Raw genomic sequence first — 20,789 nt, forward strand, 5'->3', positions numbered from 1 at the left:
CTGCCTCGGATGTGTCCACACAGACCAAGGAGGAAGCAGCCAGGCTTGTCCTCAAGAGGGGCTCATGCCCTGGAGAAGCGGTTTCCATGTGTGACGTGTGCCTGAGTGTCTCGGTTCCCCTCAATCAGTTGGAGAGGCAGCACAGCGGGCAAGGCGCTTGCCTCACGTGTGCAAAGGACAGCTGGCCATGGCTCCCCAAAGGCACATACAGAAAAATCACTCCCAGAGCTACAGCACAGTAGGTAGAGCCTGCCTGGCAGGTGGCTAATCTGGGTTCCATCCTGGGTAACCCAATGGTCTCCAGAGCCCTGACGGGAGTGGACTCCTGAGCACAGAGCCAGGAGTAAGCCCGAAACACTGCCAGATGTGGCCCCCCCAAAACAAAACATTCCTCTGAATCTTCCAGGAAGCACGGGAGGTGCTGCAGGGCAAACAGGGCTGGGCCAGCCAGGGCTGGGAACCAGAGAGCGGCCTAGCGGGATGGGAGGCACGGATGAGCCCTGCTGGGACGGGATGCTCCTTCTCATCTGGAGAAGACATCCGGGCCTGGGGTTGAGGGGAAGGTGGGTCACCAGCACCAGCAGGGGCCCAAGGGCCCATCAGACCAAGAGCTCAGGTAACAGGTACGAGAGGGCGGACTCCAGGGCTGAGTGCTTTATCGAGGTGACAAGCTGGCTGGGCGGGGGCGGGATGAAGCTTCTCGAAGGACCCAAGGGCTTGGGATCCTGGCAGGTGCCAGTGTCCACTGGGGTTCTGGCCAACAGGATGGAGCCTGGGGAGAGGAGGCAGGGAGGGGTGGGTGCGGGGGGGGGGGCAGGGAGGGGGAGGAGGAGGTGGCAGGAAGGTGGGAGGAGGAAAGGAGCAGTGGGCGGAGCCAAAGTCAAAGCCAGATCAGGTGGGCTCAGAGCGCAGCCTCCCGGGAAGCGCGGGCAGCCATGAGAGCCCGCTTCAGCTGCTCGTAGGTGACAAACATCACCACGTTCCAGGAACCCAGGCGCAGGAAGGAGGGCATGAACCTAGGGAGGAAACACACGTCACAGGGAATCCGGGCCGCCCCCGAGGGCAGCTTCACCTCCCGCTCCCCAGCCTGGGCCCTGGCATGAGTGGGGACAGGAGGAGTTAGGAGGCCGGAGAGATGGCGCAGGGGGAAGGCGCAGGCCATGCATGCAGTTCCATCGAAGGTATGGGCTGTGTATGCAGTTCCATTGAAGGTATGGACAGTGCATGCAGTTCCATCTCCAGCACCCCCTACGTGACCCCTAAATTCAGAGTCAGGAAGACGACCGGGGACTGTTTGACCAATCCCAGAAACAAATATTTGGCACTTGGTTGCTATCCTGTCCCAGCTGGCTCCCACCCACCTGTGTGACTTGGAAGAACAGGCTGGGGGCTCACCCTTTATAGAAGGCTCGGGGCCCCTCCTTCTGGAGCATGGTGAGAGCACAGTGGGCAGCGCTGCGGTACTGGCCCAGGGAAGAGTTCATGAATCTCGTCTTCACCACGTCCACAGGGGAGGCGATGACGGTGGTGCAGAAACCCGCCCCAAAGGCGGAAGTGAAGTGGCACGGGAGGTCATCTGGGAGGGCAAGGGAGAGGCAGGGGTGTCAGGTCACAGGGCAGGGGAGACCCCTGTGGGTCCTGTGGTTCTTGAGGTCTCAGCTGGGGGCCTCTTGAGAACTCAGTGTGCCAATGGAGCCCCAAGGCTTCATCGGGGGAAAGGGGAATGAGACAGTTGACATTGGGGGGGGGGGGGGGGAGACAGGATGAGAGATACGGTCTTCAGGCCCCCAACCCCCACTCTGGGAGAGCCAAGCTCGTCTCCACGCTCACCCGTCATGAGCTTGGCCTTCAGGAGTGTGTCCTTGATGAGGTCATAGGTCACCAGCTCGGCACAGTTGACAATGGCGCTCCGAGCCACATTGGGAGAGGTGCCTAGAGGGGGTAGGGGTACCTGTGAGGCTGGGGGGAATGGGAAGAAGGGTGCCTGGGGGGCGGGGGGCAGCGGAGCCCGGCACATACCTTTCCAGAGGCCTCGGAAGCCTTCCTCACGGGCGATGATCTTGTAGGCCTCCACGGTGCTCTGGTACCTCCGGCCACCCCCGGCCCGGGCCTGAGCCTGGAAGCGGACCTTGACCACATCCGTGGGCTGGGCCACGGCCACAGCCAGGGCACCCGTGGTGCTGCCTGCCAGGAGGCGGCTCCCGATGCCGGCATCTGTGGGAGAGCCGGGTGCTGAGTACCGGCCGGCCCCGCACTCTCTCCTTCCCGCACACTGCAGTTTCAGGATCACAAATTTGGGCTCACCCATGTTCCAAGACGCTCATCCAAGGATCACTGTGGGGCCTACTACTCACTAGGCACCGGGACAGTAGGAGACCTGGTGCTTCTGATCAGGAAGTGTGTTCCCTGGCAACACTGAACCCGCTCGACGGCCCCAAGGAACCCGCACCATTTCCGTGTAAGGATGTGAAAACTGTGCCGCAGCGCCAAGCCCCCAGGGATGGGGCTTCCTGCAACAGGTTCGCGTGCCAGATCTACTTCTTGGCCACATCATCTCGGGCAAAGCAAAGTTTTCGGTCTGGGTGCCCATCTGCACTGCCTGCTGAGAAGCTAAGATGGGAGCCTGCAACACCAGTGCACCCCAGTTTCCTCCTCTGAGCTGAAGGATACTCGCCTCCTTTCCCGAGTTACCTGTGGGGACTCTCCTGGTCCGGGGCACTGCTGGGCACCCCTTAGGAGAATCAGGGGCTCTTCTAGCCTTGGGGTCTGTGAGGTGAGATTCCAGGGTCAGGAGCCCACTTACTCTCGGAGCCTTTGGTGTAGAACTGCTTGACCGAGTCATAGAGGCCGATGCGGACGGAGGCGAAGCTCATCTGGCGCTGCAGGCCCGCCACCAGCCCGTTGTAGAGGCTGCGGGGACCCTCGGTGCGCACCATGGTCACGATTGTGCCCAGCACGCCACGGTACTGCGTGCTGGCGGCGGCCCTCGCTGGCCCCTGACTTTCTCCTTGGATCTGCAATGCCATGGCAGAGCAGTTAGAGGAGAAACAGAAGGTCTTCCTGGCCCCACCGGTAGTCACTGGGTCCCCAAGCTGATCCTCCCAAAGGGCCCCGGGCCCCTGAAGGAGTTTTTCTCAGGCGAGCAGAGCAAGGCACCACCAGGCCCCCAGCTGCACCCCCTCACCTGCAGCCGGACCTTCGCTGTGTCCAGGGGAAAGGTGATGAGATCTGCGATGCAGGCCGCGGTACCCGCCCCCAGAAACTTCACAGTGGCCGTGGGGGGCACGTCTGTGGCCTTGAACCCCACCATGACGCTGACTTCCTGCTGCCTCCCAAGAGATGGAGAAGAACTGGAGAAGGGGACACGTCAGCCCCGAGACGAGATAGAGGAACTCTGCTGGGTCTGAGCAAAGGGACAGAAACCCCATCAGCTGCAAGAGCCCCACGGCCTCCCCTCACCACGCCCACCTCCTCCCAGAGCAAGTCTCTGTCCAAAAGTTCTCCAGGGACCGGAGACATAGTGCAGTGGGCAGGGCTTGTTTTGCATACAGCTGACCCAGGTTCGATCCCCGGCACCTCCTATGGTCCCCTGAGCACAGAGCCAGGAGTAGGCCCTGAGCGTCACCAGGAGTGACCCAAAAACTGTTAAAAAAATTTTTTTTTCCAAGAGAGGGTAGAGGAGCAATTCCTTGTGAAGGAGCCCACATTTGGGCTGATATTCAGGGGTGAGGGTGACTTGGGCAACACCTGGTGGTGCTCAGGAGCTACTCCCAGCACTGAGCAGAGGTTGCTGGGGGTCCATGAAGTGCCGGGGCCTGAACCAGGGCTGGCTGCATGCAAGGCAAGTACCTTAACCCTGGTCCGAGCTCCTTCTAGCCTGCCCTGAATCTCTTAAACAGAAGTTCCCGAAGACCTGCAAGTTCCCAAGCCTCGCTGGAAAGGAACGGAGATGATCAATCTAGACCTTCTCCCATGCATCCATGGAGCTCTTTCCCCGCCCCTGCAGACCTTGGGCCCAGCAGTCATTCTTTTAACAAGGCTGCTGTGCACTGGCCGGTATCTATCAGAAGATGAAATCTACCCTAGAGAGGCAGGTGGGCACAGGGGCAGATGGGGATTCAAGCAGAACATACTTTCAGAACGCATGGGAGCAAACCGCCAACTCCACGGGGGAGAAGGAAACGCAGAGATGGCCACCAAAAGAACTTCTCTAAGTACAGTGGGTGGGGTGCTCGTCTTCCATGTGGCCGAAGGGGGTTTGATCCCCAGCACCCCAATAATCCCCCCAAGAGCTGCCAGGAGTAATTTCTCAGTGCAGAGCCAGGAGTAACCCCTAAGCATCACCAGTTATGGCCCCCAAACAAAAACAAACCAAAAAGGGAATTTAGAAAAGGTAACATCTTGGCAGGCTTTGAACTTGGCCAGGCTGAACGAGGGCAGGGAGCTCGGTCTCCCTCTCTGGTCAGTGTCCTCCAACACAGGGCAATCTACAGCTTCGCCACAAGAGAGGTGGGCCTGGGAGGGCGGGCCAGAGCTCGAGTGACACAGGAAACCCAAACTCCATTTTGTTCTCAGCCTCGGCCTGGTGCCACCCTCCTCCCTGGGCTGCTGCCGCAAGAGGAAGTGAGCCCAGCACCCCGAGGGGGAGGGCGGCCACTGGGGCTCCTCGGTGCTTCTCCGCTCTCAGCCTGATTGGCTGCCTCTGTCGCTGGGCTGGAGGGAAGAGCCTGGGCTGCAGGGGGCGGGTGTGGTGAGGGTTTGTTATGAACAACATAGAGACCCAGGGAACACAAACAGCCTCACCAGAGCCTTCCCTCTAGGGCATCTCAGCCTAGAGGTGGGGGCAGAGAAACCACAGGCTACTCAGCAATTAACTGCCTGAGCTCCTGCAGGGCGGGGCCTGGCCCACCTGAGGTCCAGTGAAGACTGGGGAGCGAAAGACCGAGGGGAGGTGGTCCAGGCTCGCCCCCCCCCAACTCTGACAAGTCCCCTCAGCCTGACAATGCCGGGAGCACGCTCAGCTTACTTTGAAGAACAACCCTCAGCTGTGTTAGAGAAGGGAACTGAGGGAGGCCCTGTTTAGAGAGAAGGGAACTGAAGGAGGCCCGGTCTGCAGCTCCACTGTGGAAGCTCTGGGCACGGGTACCAGAGCATTGCTCTCCATCGCTTCCTCAGGCCCCTGCACAAGACATACCTCTCCACATTATTCGACATGCAAGTTCTTCCTGCCCAATATGATTCTATTTTCTTTCTTTTTTTTTTGGTTTTTGGGCCACCTCCAGCAATGCTCAGGGGTTACTCCTGGCTCTGCACTCAGAAATCACTCCTGGCATTGCTCAGGGGACCATACAGGTTGCCAACCTGGGTCTGCCGCGTGCAAGGCTCAATGCCCGACGCGCTGTACTATGGCTCCGGCCCCTGCCAATGTGATTTTGAGAGTCCATCAAACTATCGTCCTTCCTCGCGTTAGCAGAGACACACGGTGACAGAAGACTGTTGTGTCCTAATCTGAGCTGCTTGCAAGGTGTTGTGCAGGCCAGGAAAGAATGGCCTGGCCTCCCAGCAGAGGCTATACTGTTCTGCTGACGTGCTTCGGGTTTGCCATCTATCAGGTCCTTCAGCCCATGGGTACAGGGTCAAGATCACCAGAACCATAGCTCCTATTAAGAGGAGCAAGTAAAGAGCAGGCTGAAAGGAGTCCAGCTGCAGCCCCCAGCAAACAACCATCTGGGTGTCCGAAAGATCCTACCCGATTCCTAATCTCAACTGTGGCCCCGATGCTGACATCAGCAATATGGAGTCAGAATAACCGGTTCCCGGACCAGTCTGCTAATTCAAGGTCGCTCGGGGAGGATGTTTTCTTCTTCGTAAAGACCATGGCCCTGGGCAGCCAGTTCATGCCAGAACGTGAGCAGAGATGTAGGGCCGTGGAGGGGGGTGATTTGGGGTTCATATCCAGCCCACAAGGCCAGTAGGCAGAACCCTCCCTTAGACTGGAGTCTTACCTGGCTTTGGGAGGACTCACGCCAAGGCCATGAAGATCAAGCTTCTCTAAAAGCATCCCATTCCTCAAAGCTGCCAGAGGCGAGCATGGCCTGGTCCCCGTGGTTTTCCATAAAAAATGACTGGGAGACGAAGCACCTAACGGTCATACTATGTGTCCTGTGGATGAGGGCAAAGGAGGACAGTTTAGAAAGGGAAGGTCACCTTTAAGGAGCAGAGCCCGGCTAGGAAAGGGACGCGAAAAGCCCACTCCACAGTCCTCCTCTCTCTGCCATCTGCTCTAATAGCACACACCGACGCCCTCAGAGACGTCCGCTTGCGTGGACATTCATTAGAGGAAGCCCCATCCCCCACCCCAAGGCAGACAGCGGACCGGCGAGTGGGAGCACTGGCAAGGGTGCGACTGGATGGGAGCCAAGGATACAGAACACCACCAGAACAGGGGTTTCAGGGCCTCCAGGGGCTGGAGCAGGGAGCTTATGGCCTCCTCCCAGCAGAACGAGTTCCAGCAAGAAAAGGTGACGGATGAAGAGAGAGAAGAGGCAGAGGAAGCGGGTGCGGACGGTAGAGAACAGGCTGGGTAGCGGGGGAATGAAAAGGCAAAGAAGCCGGCGTGGAGGAGGTGTAGCGGAGTCAGGATAAGGGCGGGCCGGGCTCACCGGACCACAGGGAGAACAAGAGCGTGCAGCAGCGGTGTCGGCGGGCGGAGGGGAAGTGGAGGGAGCGCAGGCGGGTTATCTACCCGAGAGCTCGGCGGGCCGGCGCGGAGTGGGGTGCGCCCGGCCCGCCGCGCGGTTTTATCCCGGGCGGGGCGGGGCCTGGGGTGAGTGGGCGGGGTCTGGGGTGAGTGGGCTTGGCCCATGCTCAGGGCCGACAGAGGGAGAGAGCGGGATGCGCTGAGGGGGCGGGGCCTCGGTCGGACCGAGGGGCGTGGCCCGGACAGAGGGGCGGGGCCTGCGGCTGACCCGGCAGTTGGTCCGTTGCAGCGGCGGCTCCAGAGTTCTCCGTACGCCGTTTCCCACATCTTTTTTTTTTCCTTTCTTTCTTTTTTTTTTTTTTTGCCTTTTGGGTCACACCCGGCAATGCACTCCTGGCTCTTCACTCAATAATTTCTCCTAGCGGTGCTCAGGGGACCACATGGGATGCAGGGAATCGAACCCCGGTCGGCAACGCCCTGCCCGCTGTGCTATCGCTCCAGCCCCTCCCACACCCTTTCTTGTTGGCGGGCCCGGGGTGCCACAAACTGTCACCCCACTCCGTCTCGTCTTCCCGTCCCGGCCTGGCCGGGAGTGCCAGCCTCATGGTGGGTGGGAAGGGCACGACAACCCGGAGAGAAGCAGAAGGGACCCGGGGCCAGCCACGGCTCCCGCCCACCCCCCGCCCCGGCCCGGCCCCGCGCTCGGTCTGCGGCAGCCCTGAGGGTCGCGCGGCCGGGCGCTTCCTCCCTCACGCGCTCGGCCCGCGCCCCGGCCCCCGCCGACCGCTAGCCCGCTCGCTCGCACGCGCCGTCTGCGGGGCGGGGCCTCCCGGCCGTCCTCGCAGCCGATTGGCTCCGGCGGCGCCGCGTGGCCGAGGCGAGGGCCCAACCCGGCTGCAGCCGCGGCAGGTGCCGGCGACCAACGGTCGCGGCGCGCCCGCCGCCTCCGCCGTCTCCGCTGTCTCCCGCCGCCCTGGCCCGGCCCTCGGCGCCCCGGCGCTCTGGCCGGGCGGGCGGGGACATCGGGGGCGACAGCAGCTGGCCTGTCGGCGCCCCTCAGAACAGGCAGAGCAGGGCTGGCAGGGGAAGGGGGCTGGGAAAGGAGTTTTGGCGGGGGTGACCCACACGGATACTACCAGTGACAGGGACCAAAAAAAAAAAAACCACGTGCCTTTGAGTAGAAAAGCTGGGTCTCAGGTCGCCTGGGGCTTTCCTCGGCCTTGATGGTGTGCTGACGACCCCTTCTTCCTGTTTCTCTCTTCCTCTCTCTCTCCCTCTCTTTTTCTCCCCCTCTCCCCCTCTCTCCCCCTCCCTCTCTCTCCCCCTCCCTCTCCACTCTCCCTTTCTCTCCCTCCCTCTCTCTCCCTCTTCTCTCTCCCTCTCTCCCCCCTCTCCCTCCCTCTTCCTCTCCCTCTCCCTTTTTCTCTCCCTCCCCCTCCCTCTCTTTTCCTCCCTCTCCTGCTCTCTCCCTCCCTCCCTCCCCCTCTCTCTGGTTCTCCCCCTCTCCCCCTCATCTCCCTCTCCCTTTCCCTCTCTCCCCCCCTCTCTCTGGCTCTCCCTCCCTCTTCCTCTCTCCCTCTCTTCCCCCCCCTCACCTCTCCTATTTCTCTATATTTTTGGGGGGCACACCTGGCAATGCACCAAGTTCCCGCAGGACATTAAGTCCTTTCCTATAGTTTGAATATTAGCACCCCGAAGGCCGAGTTACAGCATAGCTCCCATGGGTGATGTTTAGGATGCTGTGGAAGTTGCTTGACAAATGTCGTGGGAGAATTGTGAGTGCCTTTGCTGTGTTCAGGTTCTATGTGGAGAAACTTACTTTATAAGGATAAGGGACTGATCCCAAAGTATATCAAGTCACCTACCCCTGGGAGGTAGTATGCTAAAACTAAATGCTGGCCATGCTGGCAGCATTGTCCACAGCCAACATGGAGTTACCAGTTGGAGATAAAACAGCTAGAATGAAAAATTACAACAGAGAAGAAAAATGAACAAAGCACATGGAATAAGTAGAAGTTAACACAGTATTTTGGCACTGGAGAGGCATCCATTCAGTTGGAAATACACACACACACACACACACACACACACACACACACACACACACACCCCGAAAGAATAAGCTGCTTGACTACTTGTCCTTGAGCAGAATACCTCAGAAGACTATAGAGGAAGAATGTAGAAAGAGGAAATGAACAGAAGCAACTGAAAATTGGACTAAGCTTGTGCCAAGACAGGTCCAATGTTGACTCTAGCCTTTCACACATTTCAATACCTTTCAAGTTCATTGCTGCTGAAAAAAAAGGAAAGTAGGTTCTATTAATCATTACCTCGACCAAAACCAAACATGAAATGATCTCATTGCATCTTAAGACAAAAACAATTTTAAAAAAACCACCTCACCTTGCCTCAGCAACAGTTAAAACGCTCAGTTCTTGAGAAGGAAGTTCTCTTGGGGTGAGGTCTTTATTTCTAGAGACTTGTCCAGCTGACCTGAGCACCTGGATTCAGCTTGGTTCTGGAATTTGCCTGCATGGCTTGGCCTTCGTCCTGCATGATGATGGAGGGTAGGATCAACTGGCCTCATTAAAGCAGTGGGTTAGAATGCTGAATCTTCCTGACCAGACTTGTTTGCAAAGACTCAGGCCAAAGTAAACAACGGGAGTCTCACCTGCAAATTGGATCATTAGACCTTCCCCAGAGGCAAGTTCTGTATCTTCAGCAGATGCTGCCCTTTCTGCCACTGCTCAGGAGAAGAGAGTACAAGAGAATCTGAGGAGGCTGTTGTAGACATGAACTTTGATTTTTGGAACTTCTCTTTGTTTTTTGGGCCATACCCAGGGGTTGCTCTTGGCTCTGTGCTCAGGGATCATTCCTGGGAGGCTCAATATGGGATGCTGGGGACCAAACCTGGGTCAGCCACAAGCAAATAAGCGCCCTACCCATTGTATTATTTCTCCAGTCCGGGGGTGCTACTTTTACTAATACTTCACTAGTAGGGTTGAAAGGTTTAACGCTCACACACACTGATGCAGTGCAGTTTGCATCCTGTAGTGCTGGGTGCAACCAGAGTCAGTGCAGTTGACTAAGGGAGCATGTGCATGCAGGGCATGTACCCCTGGTCACTGGCCCATTATTTTAAAGGTAAAGGTAAAGGCCCTCCCGTTGATCGTCGATTTGCTCGAGCAGGCCCAGTAACGTCTCCATTGGAGACTTTTGTTGTTACTGTGTCTGGCATATCTTTAAATTCACTTGAGATGTTACGTGGAACTATGCATTGGAGCAGTCATATAGTGGGTAAGGCTTTCCTTGCATGCAGCCAACCCAAGTTTGATCCCAGGGACCTGTATAGTCCCTGAGCACTGCCAAAGTGGCCCCAAAACAAAACAAGGCAAAATTTTTTTTTTCTTCTGGTTTCTAAAAAAGAAAGAGGAGAAAATGGTAACAGAAAGCCAGATAGAAATACTTTTACAACAACAAAGACATGAAATGATTTAGGGTACGGAGAGATAGTGCAGTGGTTAGGGCAGGTAGCCTACCGGAGTTTGATCCTGGCATTCTAAATCGTTTCCTGAGAGCTGCCAGAAGTGATACCTGAGTATTACAGTCCTCAGGCCAGGTTAGTCTTCCTAGCCCAGCAGGGTCCGAGTCTCCTCGTTGCTTACTTTTGGATCATGACAGCATTTGTCCATGATCATGCCCTCAACTTATAGTTGAGTATCGTGGCACTTTGGCCTGGCCCATTTCGATGCCAGGGTAGCTCACAGCTTGCCCTGGGTCCATTCAGTCCCTCGTCAGGACCCTGCTTTTGGGGTGCTAGGAACTAAGGGCAACTGAGTCAAGAAAGCAGATGCCCAGGAGTAAATATTATTCGGAGTCAATCAACTCCCAAGTTACAAAGCATAATATTAACTGTCTTCCTGTGTCCATACAGAAAGGACATTGCTTTGAGGTAAACTATGCAAAGGACATAACTTACAAGTTCAGTGTCCTTAGAAGGATCTGATCTTACAAGCTAACAGAATCTGATTAGGGAGAAAAGGTGATTAACTGGCTGGGGAGGAGAACACAGAGAAGAGTTTACAGATAAACAGAGGAATGGGAGTGACTCGGGAGCACGGTGATGGGTGTAACCCAATAAACCTGAGCTCCCTGTGGCAGTGTTATTCTACACTTCTGTGTTTATGTGTTTTACAATTTGTCCCAGTTGAACTCAGGGTCTCATTCTTGTGAAAATTTTCTTTTTTTTTGCTTTTTGGGTCACACCTGGTGATGCACAGGGGTTGCTCCTGGCTCTGCACTCAGGAATTACTCCTGATGGTGCTCAGGGACCACATGGGATGCTGGGAATTAAACCGAAGTCAGCCACTTGCAAGGCAAACGGCTTACCCGCTGTGCTATCGCTCCAGCCCCATATCTTTTGTTTTAAATGTGATATCTTAGAGAAGGGAGCACCAAATGGAGGGTGTTTGGAGGCTCCTCCCAGGAGGGGAGATGCAGGTTGAAAGTAGACTGGACTGAACATGTTTGCCACTCAATGCCTCTTTTGCTGATCACAACACCCAAAAGGAGAGAGAAAACAAAAGGGAATGCCCTGCCACAGTGGCGGGGGAGATGGGGGAATGGAGGGGAGGGATATTATCCATGGTGGTGGAAAATGGGCACTGGTGGAGAGATGGGTATTTGATCATGGTATGACCGAAATCCAAGCACAAAAATTTGTAAATCTACAACTGTACCTCATGGTGTTTCACTAATAAAAAATAAATTAAAAAAAAAAGTGATATCTTTACTTAGCCATGAAAAGGAATAAAAGTCTGGAGATGTAGTTCAGTGGTAGACACATACTTGCATTCATGAAGCTCTGGGTTCCATTCCTACACCAAGGAAAAAAGTGGCCATTACAATATTTAATTTTAAAATAATTATTTAAAAATAAATAATAATTTAAAAATAATTTTGAGTTTGGGGCCACAATTGGTTATCCTCAGGGCTTACTCATGGCTCTGAGCTCAGGGATCGCTCCTGGAGGGCTAGGGGATTGCCAGGGATGCCAGGAATCAGACCTAGGTCAGCTGAATGTATGGCAAACACTGTCATCCACAGTGCTCTCTCTGCCCCCTACCATTACAGTATTTATAGTCACTGCTTACAAATATGAATTACATAAAGTCTATAAATTTTCTCCTTAGATTTATAAAGATTAACTCAAGGGCCAGAGAGCAAGTACTGAGTTTAAGGCTCTTTCCTTGAACGCAGTTATAGCTGAGATCTTGGTTGAAAACCCTGTTTCCTAAGCACTGCTGGGTGTGTCCAAAAGAAAAGCTAATACCGAAGATGAAAACACAGTGTTGATTGCTAAAAAGTTCTGTTAAAGAATATGCAGCTAAGTTTTGATTTTGTTTCTGTTTTGGACCACACCTGAAGGTGTTCAGGATTTACTCCTGCTGTGTGCTCAGGGATCACTTCTGGCAGCACTCAGGAGACCATGTAGTGCCCAGTAATTAAACGAGTTGATCATGAGCAAGTCAAGTACCGATCTCTCTAGGTCCCAGGTTTTTTTTTTTTTTAAGCAATTGTTTTTTCATTAGTACATACAAGAAGACAGACTATATAGACAATTTTTTTTTTGCTTCTGGGCCACACCCAGTGGTGTTTAGGACTTACTCCTGACTCTGCATTCAGGTATCATTCCTGAGGGTGTTCAGGAGACCATGCGGGATTGAACCCTGGCCTGCCCTGTGTGCAAAGCTAACGCCCTCCCTACCCACTATACTATCTCTCCAGGCCCTATAAACAATTTTGTTTTTGCTTTTTTGCGCCACACTCCATGGCAGTGGTGTGTATGTGGGGACTATTCCCAGTTCTGTGTTTGAGATAGTCTCTTTGAGCAGACTCAAACCTGGGGCTCTTGCATGCAAACATGAGCCCAACCAGTGGACTTTGTCCAATGCCAGTGATTTGAAATATATTCCAAACTATAATACAGCACACGTTTTTGAATTATTTGTGGGGGCTTCCCCTGGTGGTGCTCAGAGACACACCTGTGTATGCTTGGCAACTTGAGTCACGTCCACCATTCCCCATCACACACTTTGGCAAGTTATACTTTACCAGGAGGATGCTTTGAAATGATGCTTTGAATAAGACTATAAGAATGTAAAAAAAAAAAAAAAACACCCCAAGAATTAATTATTTATGTGTACTGGTGCAATCTAACTGTCGCAAATGGAAGTCAACCGAATGTCTTTTTCATTCTGATAAGATGTACTCGCTCACTACACGAGGAGGAACTGGATCTCTCATGTTAACATAAGATGATAAAGAAAAACTTATGAAACTGTCGTTCGTGTGTCTGTTCAATGCTGAAGCTCCTTCAAGTATAAAAAAAATCAAAGTTAAGAATATGTACAGGCAGACCAGAGTGACAGTACAGTAGGTAGGGTATTTGCCTTGCACACAGTTGACCTGGATTCAATCCCTGGCACCTCGTATGGCCTTCCAATCTCCCCCAGAAGAGATTCCCAAGTACAGAGCCAGAAGTAAGTTCTGAACACAGCTAAGTGCGCCCCTCCCCCCCAAAAAAACTAACAAAAGATTATTTGTAATCGGGCTAGAGTGAGTGAACAGAGGGTAGGGCACTTGCCTTGCATGGGGCCTACCCAGGTTCAATCTACCGCATCCCATATGGTCCCCCAATCCACACCAGGAGTGATTCCTGAGTACAGAGTCAGGAGTAACTCCTGAGCATGGCTTTGTGTGGCTTCCAAACAAAAGAAAACCATCAAACAAAAGAATATGTAGACAGGACATGTATTTTTTAAAATTATTGTTGACATATCAGAGTTTTTTTGAGGGTTTATCTTCTGCAAAGGTTATGTATAGCAGCTTTTCTTGCAAACTTTTTCCTTTAATTTACAGCGAAACCTAGTTTAAGAGGAAACTGGTCAATTTCTGTTGTGGCAACATCAGTGTGCTGTTTTGTTGTTGAACCATGGTTACTTCCTCAATGATGATTTTAAATGGTTCTGTAGTTTCATTTGCTCTGGGTTGGAGGTTAAATTAAGTTCTCTTTTCTCCTCAGATGCATCACTGAGGTTTTTTTTTGTGTGTGTGTGTGTGTGTATGTGTGTGTAAGGTGACTAGGTGGACTTTGGTCCTTAACATTTGCAATATTTCTATTTTGTTTCATTTTGTCTTTGGGCAACTCCCAGCCACATTAAGGGGTTACTCCTGGTTCTGTACTAAGGAATCACTCCTGGTGGTGCTCTGTGGACCATATGGAATGCCGGGGATCAAACCCAGGTCATTTACATACTTTCCCGCTGTACAATCTCTCCAGCCCCAACATTTGCAATGTTTCATGGACACATATGTTTACCTGGCCTCATAGTCCTGTATTATCCCATCATTCAACATTATGAGCATATCTGAAGTGGTTATGGCTCCAAGGATTAATATATTCAATACTAGCCCTGAAATATATCTGACATTGGTAGTCTGACACTTTTGGTAAGTAAAAGAAATGGGGTTCTAACTTCTGGGTCCTGTCTAATATTACAGCCTGTGATAGAAAGGATTCATTTAGGAGAGAAACCACAGGGACAAGGAGTTTGCATCATTATTTAGAACTCTGCTGCAAGCCACAGGGTCCAAATCTGCTTTCAGCAGAAAACCATAACTCTCAAAGCAAAACCACAGTGAGCTGTTATCTCACACCCAATAGGTTGGCCATTTGTTTGTTTTAGGGTTTTTGTTTTAGGAGGTTTTTTGGTTGTTTTTTAATTTTGCTTTTTGGGTCACATCTGTGCCAGGGGTTACTTCTGGCTCTGCACTCAGGGATTACTCCTGGCCGGTGCTCAGGGGACCATATGGGATGCTGGGAATCGAACCCGGGTCAGCCACATGCCCTACCCACTGTGCTATTGCTCCAACCCGCTTTAGGAGTTTTCTTGACCACACCCAACTGTGCTCTGGCCTTACTCCTTGTTTTGTACTTAAAGGTCATGTCTGTACTTGGAGTAAACATGTGCATAGCCTGGATTACTACATGCAAGGCATGTATCTAAACCCCTTTACTATCTCTCCAGCCCTAAGAGGAAATATGAGTTGGCAAAGATATAAAAATGTTGGACTTTTGCTGTTGGAAGAAATGTGGAGTGGCAGGTCTGCCATAGAAAATAGTATGACAGTTCCTTAAAGTGTAAAAATAGTTACCAGGTTTGGGGAGATGGTTCAATAGGGTAGAGTGCATACCTGGCACATGTTAGGCCCTGATTTTGATCCCTGGTACTTCATGGACCCTAGAGCAACATTGGGTGTAATCTGTGTAGCCCCCATGCGCCACTGGAGAGCAAGGAAAAGTAAAATCATTACCCTGTAAGGGCAGAAATGGTAGTACAGCAAGTAGGATGCTTGCCCTGCACAGGTAATTCAATCCTTGACACCCCATATGGTCCCCTGAACCCCCTGCCAGGAGTGATCCCTGAGCAGTGACAGGTGTTGCCTCCAAACAAAAAAAAAAAACAAAAACTGTTATCATATGATCCATCAATTCTACTTCTCTATATCCACAATGGAAAACAGAGGCTTGAGACACTGCATTCATGTCCATAGCAGCTATTTGCAATAGGCAAAAGGTAGAAGCAACCCAAATAAACAGACAGATGGATGAGTAAGGATATGTGTATATCCTTATGGAATGCTACCCAACCTTTATTTATTTATTTATATATTTTTGGTTGGTGTTGTTCATTTGTTACCCCATTTTTAAAAATAATGTAAGAGTACTGCTATTTTTTTTTGTTACCCATATTTTTAAAAGAAGGAAGTACTAGGCCAGGAGCATTAGTTTAGTGGTAGGGTGTTTGCCTGGCACGTGGCTGACCGAGGTTTGATCCCTGGCACCCCATATAGTCCCTGGAGCCTGCCAGGAGTGATCCCTGAGTGTAGAGACAGGAATAAGCCCTGAACACTGCTGGGTGTGGCCCAAAAACAAAGTAAAAGCATAAAAAGGAAATTCTGAAATACACTCCAACAAGGATGTGTCTTGAGGATATTTTGCTAAGCAAAATAAGCCTGTCTGAACAATATAAGTGTAAATACACGATCTCATTCACACAAAACACCTAGAAGAATCGATTTCAGAGACACAGAGTACTTATCAATGTTTGAGTTTCAGTTATGCAAGATGAGAAGTGTTTGGGGTTGGGCATTTGCATAAGACCAATGAATTTAATACTATTGAGCTGTACACTTAAAAGTGGTTGAGATAGTACATTTTAAATTGCGTGCATTTTTTTAAGTCATTTTGGTTTTTTGGGGTTATACCTGGTCATGCTCAGATATCACTCCTAATGGGCTTGGGGGACTATGTGGTGAGCCAGGGATCAAACCTGAGTCAGCTATGTGATAGGCAAGCACCTTAGCTGCTGTACTAGCTCTCCCTCTTTTGTATATTTAAAAAGTTTACTATAAAGGATTTACTAAAACACGGTTCATCTGTAAATCTGGTCATGTGTGAGCCTGCAGGCCCTTGACAGGGAGATACAGTGTGACATTTAAGTTCCCCAGGGATGGGACCAGAGATATATAGTACAGTGGGTAGGGAGGATACCTTGCATGTGGTAAGCCCAGGTTTGGTCCCTGACATCCCATATGGTCCCCAAACACTACTAGGAGTAAGTGAAGAGCCAGGAGTAAGCCCTGAGCAACCTCCCTCCCTCCCCCCCAAAAAAACAAAACCAAACAACCAAACAACAACTGCTAAGTTCCAGGAATGTCAGACTCCACTGATGCCAAAGGAAAAAATAGAAGTAGGCAAAGCAATGACCATAATGAGATCTTGGCCTTGGATTCATCAGGTTTCTTTTTCCTAGTTAGCACTGGAGATGGTGAGCATGCTACTGCCACGTAGTTTGGTTCAGAGGCTAGAAAATGATTAGCTGGGAATCTTTTCAAGGCTAGTTCTTTTTTTTTTTTTTCTTTTTTATTAGTGAAACACCATGAGGTACAGTTGTAGATTTACAAATTTTTGTGCTTGGATCTCGGTCATACCGCGATCAAATACCCATCCCTCCACCAGTGCCCATTTTCCACCACCAGGATAATATCCCTCCCCCCCCATCCTCCCATCCCCCCATCCCCCCCTGCCACTGTGGCAGGGCATTCCCCCCTGTTCTCTCTCTCCTCCTGGGCGCTGTGATCAGCCAAAGAGGCATTGAGTAGCGAACATGTTCAGTCCAGTCTACTTTCAACCTGCATCTCCCCTCCTGGGAGGATCCTCCAAACACCCTCCACTTGGTGTTCCCTCAAGGCTAGTTCTAAGCTATTTCAAATAGGTGAGTTTCTTCCTTTTCTTTTACTACTCCTTCTATATTGAATCTTATCAGGACCAGAGAGGTATTCCAGGGGTTAAAGTAATTGCCTTGTATGCTGCTGGCCCCAGATCCATCCCTGGCACCATATTTGATCCCCTAAACCACTGCCAGGAGAGATCCCTGATAATTGCTGGGTATGGATCAACAACCCCTACCCCCATCAAATCTTATTCAGGATCTTTTTTTTTTTTAATTATCCTTCATTTCATTCAACTCCTACTTCCGATGCTGTCACCCAGGCTTTAGCAAGTTCCATGTTTCTCTAAGCAGTCCACACATGGATTCATTCTCTATTTCATAGACTTGGGGCCAGAGTGATTATATAATGGGTAGGGCGTTTGCTTTGCATGCAGCCAACCTGGGTTTGATCCCCAGCATCCCATATGGTACCCCGACCAAAGCCAGGAGTAATTCCTGAGTGCAGAGACAGGAATAACCCCTGAGTATGGCCGGGTGTGACCCAAACTGCCAACACCTCCTTCCCCCCCCAAAAAAAAACAAAGTTTCATAGACTCGATGGCAGACTCCAGAGAAATGAACTCTCTGTGCTAGAGTCTGGGAAGTGCCAGACAAAGGCTGGCTGACTGGCTAACTGGCTGATTTGATTCCCTAGGGAGTTGAACAAAGGTATGTTTCTGTTTTCTGTGGCGTTCTGCCTAAAATATATGTTTGCAAGAGCCTGCAGATGAGGCTGAAAGAGGATTACTGTCCTCCAAGTACATCACACCTGTATGGGCAAGTTAGGGCTACAACCAGTGCACTTGGCAGGTGGCTGAGTATATTTATATTTGTATATGTATATTTCTGTGGACTTTGGGGACCCCAGTTCTCTTCTTTATTGCCCTTTCTCTCACTGCATTTGGGATGGGGGAGTTTGGGGGCCATACCTGGCAGTTCTCAGGGCTTACTCCTGGTTCTGCACTCAGGACTCATTCCTAGCAGTGGTTGAGGGGACCATATGGTCTATCAGGGCTTGAACCTGGGTCTACTGCAGGCAAGGCAAGAACCTTGCCACTACTGGACTATCTCCCTGCCTCATCTTTTCAGATCTGCAATCCATCTCTGCTGACTGCAAGTCATCCCCTGAATGTACCTGGTTCTCATCTTGTTTCTGGGACTATGCGTAAGTCTAACTCTCTGCCTAACATGACTTCTACCACTTCTTTTCATCTGGGCAACTCCTATCACCTGCAGATATCTTTCTACAGGAAGCTTCCAGGACTCATATTAGGTTAGATGTCCCTTGCCTGTGTTCCTATTCCCAGGTACCCTGTGCATTGTTCTGTTTTGGCTTTTGTCCCTCTGCGGGGTTTATTTGTCTCTCCTGTTCCCTCACGCCTGACCTCGGGACCTCCTAGGAGCAGGTCTGACCTGGCTCTTCTCAGCTCCCAGTTCAGTGTGTGGATTATACTGTTTGTACAATAAGTATTTTCTTTCTTTCCTTCTTTCTTTCCTCCTTCCTTCCTCCCTTCCTTCCTTCCTTCCTTCCTTCCTTTTTTTTTTTTTTGGGGGGGGGGGTTTACACCTGGTAATGGTCAGGATTTACTTCTGGTTCTGTGCTTAGGGCTGAAACCAGGTTGGCTAAATGCGAGGCAAGTGCTTTACCCACTGTATTATCCTTTTGGTCCTTCAATGAGTCTTTTCACAGCACTCTGCAGTTCTCAATGCATCCTGATATTAAGAGATTGAGCTATGGACTTATAGTTCCCTAATATTTGTTCCCTAATATGAGTCTGATTAGATATCACTGTATCACCGTATCACTGTCATCCTGTTGTTCATTGATTTACTTGAGCAGGTGCCAGTAACATCTCATTTGTCCCAGCCCTGAGATTTTAGCAGCCTCTCCTTACTTGTCTTTCCCAATGCTGCCGTATTGGAGGCTCTTTCAGGGTCAGGAGAATGAGGCCCGTTATTGTTACTGTTTTTGGCATATCAAATACGCCACGGGAAGCTTGCCAGGCTCTGCTGTGATCGTAATTTCAGGATTAAATATATCTTTTAAAAATATTAAAATTCATGCTTTGCGTGCTAGAGGCCCAGATTTGATTCCTGGCGCCATATGGTCCCCCAAGCACCACTGGGAACAACCCCTACCACTGAGCCTGTAAAAGTCCCTGAGCGCTTCCCGGTGTGGCCAACCCGCTCCCCTCAACACCCTGCTGCCAAAAATACTACCTTTATTCATGCACCCAACACTGGAGGCTCCTGCCTCCCAGTTTGGGGTGTGTAATTTCTCCTAATGGGACTCTCTCTATCTCTCTTTCTTCTCTCGTCTCATAGTTGCTAAATAAAGTTCTTTTACTTAAAAAAATAAAAAGGACTGTGGATACAGTTAAGCAGTAGAGCACTTGCTTTGCATGTGTGAGCACTTGTGTCCAATCCCTGCTATCGCCATCTAGAAAAGCACAAGTTTAACTTTTAATAAACAAAAATATTGTCTTTGTCTTTATTTTCAAAATTTCTGTGAAGTCAATTCATCCATGATGCCAACAATGTCACTGGCTTGGGGCTCAAACGATCGGTGTCACCTTCCCCACTAGAAGAGTCAGAGGAAATAGTTTTTTGGGGGGCATGCCTAAGGGGGGTAGGCAACTGTTGGGGGTATGGGGAGACTGTACAAGAAGGAAAAACCTGCCTCTGAGTGCACTTCAACAGACCATCGAACCTTCTCATGAGCCCATGTCCCTGACTTCCTGTTGGCAGACAGGAGCCAGGCTGGGAGGACCACTCACCGTGGCATGGCAGATGAGTTTCTTCATACTTAAAGTCACAGAGCTTTTATTTTAGGCCATTTGGTTCAACCTTTTTGTTTGTTTTGTGTCTTGTTTCTGGACCACACCCTGTGATGTTCAGGGGTTACTCCTGGCTCTGCAGTCAAGAATCATTCTTGGAGGTGCACATGGGACCATATAGGGTGATGGGGATTGAACCCAGTTCAGCTGTGTGCAAGCCATTTGGCTCAACTTTTAAGAAGTGGGATGGGATGGAGAGATAGTACAGTAGGTAGGGTGTTTGCCTTGCATATGGCCAACCAGTCAAGCAGTCAGGTGTCACCAAGAACCAAGGGGCCAGAGCGATAGTGGATAGGGTGCTTGCCTTGCACGTGTGTGGCTGACTTGGATCCAATCCCTGGCATTCCATATGGTCCCCTGAACACTGCCAGAAGTAATCCCTGAGCACAGAACCAGAAGTAATTCCTGTGCACAACTGGGTGTGGCCCCCAAACTAAATAATAATAATAATAAAGAAGTGAGGATGGTCCAATGGCAGAAGTACCCGATTTGCAAGTGTGAAGCCACAAGTTTATTTCTGGCACCACACGCATGCGTGTTGGGTCATCTAGAGCGCTCTACTCTTTTAGCCCTGATGAGACTGCCGTGAACGACCCCTGGAGCACCACTCCAGATGGGGGGGTGCCACTCCAGTTAGGGGTACAATTCCAGGTATGTGAGGGGCACTGTAGTTCAACAGTGTGAGTGATCTGCGGTCATTACAGTAGTGACAAAGGATCAGGGGTACCAGCAAGTGAGAAGAAGATGTGGAATTTTGTCCAGGAAACCACAGGTCTCCTTCTATTCTTCCTTTCCCTTCTTCAAAACCTGGACTTGGGGGTCACGAGGCTGCTGTACCCCATGAAACAAGGAGAATGTTTCCATCTCAGCAGCGGGTTCTGGGAAGAGACGAGTTAATGTCACTGTGAATAGTCA

The 20,789-nt window shown here is 51.0% G+C and overlaps 1 protein-coding gene across 2 annotated transcripts; it reads right to left on the reverse strand.

Moving 5' to 3' along the window:
* Positions 1-639: 639 nt before the first annotated feature.
* Positions 640-6,825, reverse strand: UCP2 (uncoupling protein 2). 2 transcript variants are annotated; one of them, XM_056115930.1, is made up of 8 exons: positions 6,746-6,825; positions 6,006-6,162; positions 3,185-3,403; positions 2,804-3,014; positions 2,020-2,214; positions 1,831-1,932; positions 1,396-1,576; positions 640-1,016 (listed from the first exon to the last, which is right to left on the reverse strand). In XM_056115930.1, exons 3-8 carry the CDS (start codon positions 3,308-3,310, stop codon positions 902-904), a joined length of 930 nt encoding a protein of 309 aa, XP_055971905.1. In that variant the 5' UTR covers positions 3,311-3,403; positions 6,006-6,162; positions 6,746-6,825; the 3' UTR covers positions 640-901. The 2 variants fall into 2 exon arrangements, with proteins under 2 accessions (XP_055971905.1, XP_055971904.1); XM_056115929.1 differs by having other exon boundaries at positions 6,663-6,803.
* Between the last annotated feature and the right edge of the window lie 13,964 nt (positions 6,826-20,789).

This window comes from Sorex fumeus, unplaced genomic scaffold, assembly GCF_029834395.1.
Source record: "Sorex fumeus unplaced genomic scaffold, SorFum_2.1 ptg000030l, whole genome shotgun sequence".
Classification (NCBI taxonomy): Eukaryota; Metazoa; Chordata; class Mammalia; order Eulipotyphla; family Soricidae; genus Sorex; species Sorex fumeus.

What these genes read in the sequence shown, in the direction of transcription:
- UCP2 (XM_056115930.1), bottom strand. Translation starts at nt 3,310, where the DNA reads ATGGTGGGGTTCAAGGCCACAGACGTGCCCCCCACGGCCACTGTGAAG. An exon ending in CAGCGAAGGTCCGGCTGCAG is followed by an intron (nt 3,015 to 3,184) that starts GTGAGGGGGTGC and finishes ATGGCATTGCAG; the next exon opens with ATCCAAGGAGAAAGTCAGGG. An exon ending in CTTCCGAGGCCTCTGGAAAG is followed by an intron (nt 1,933 to 2,019) that starts GTATGTGCCGGG and finishes TACCCCCTCTAG; the next exon opens with GCACCTCTCCCAATGTGGCT.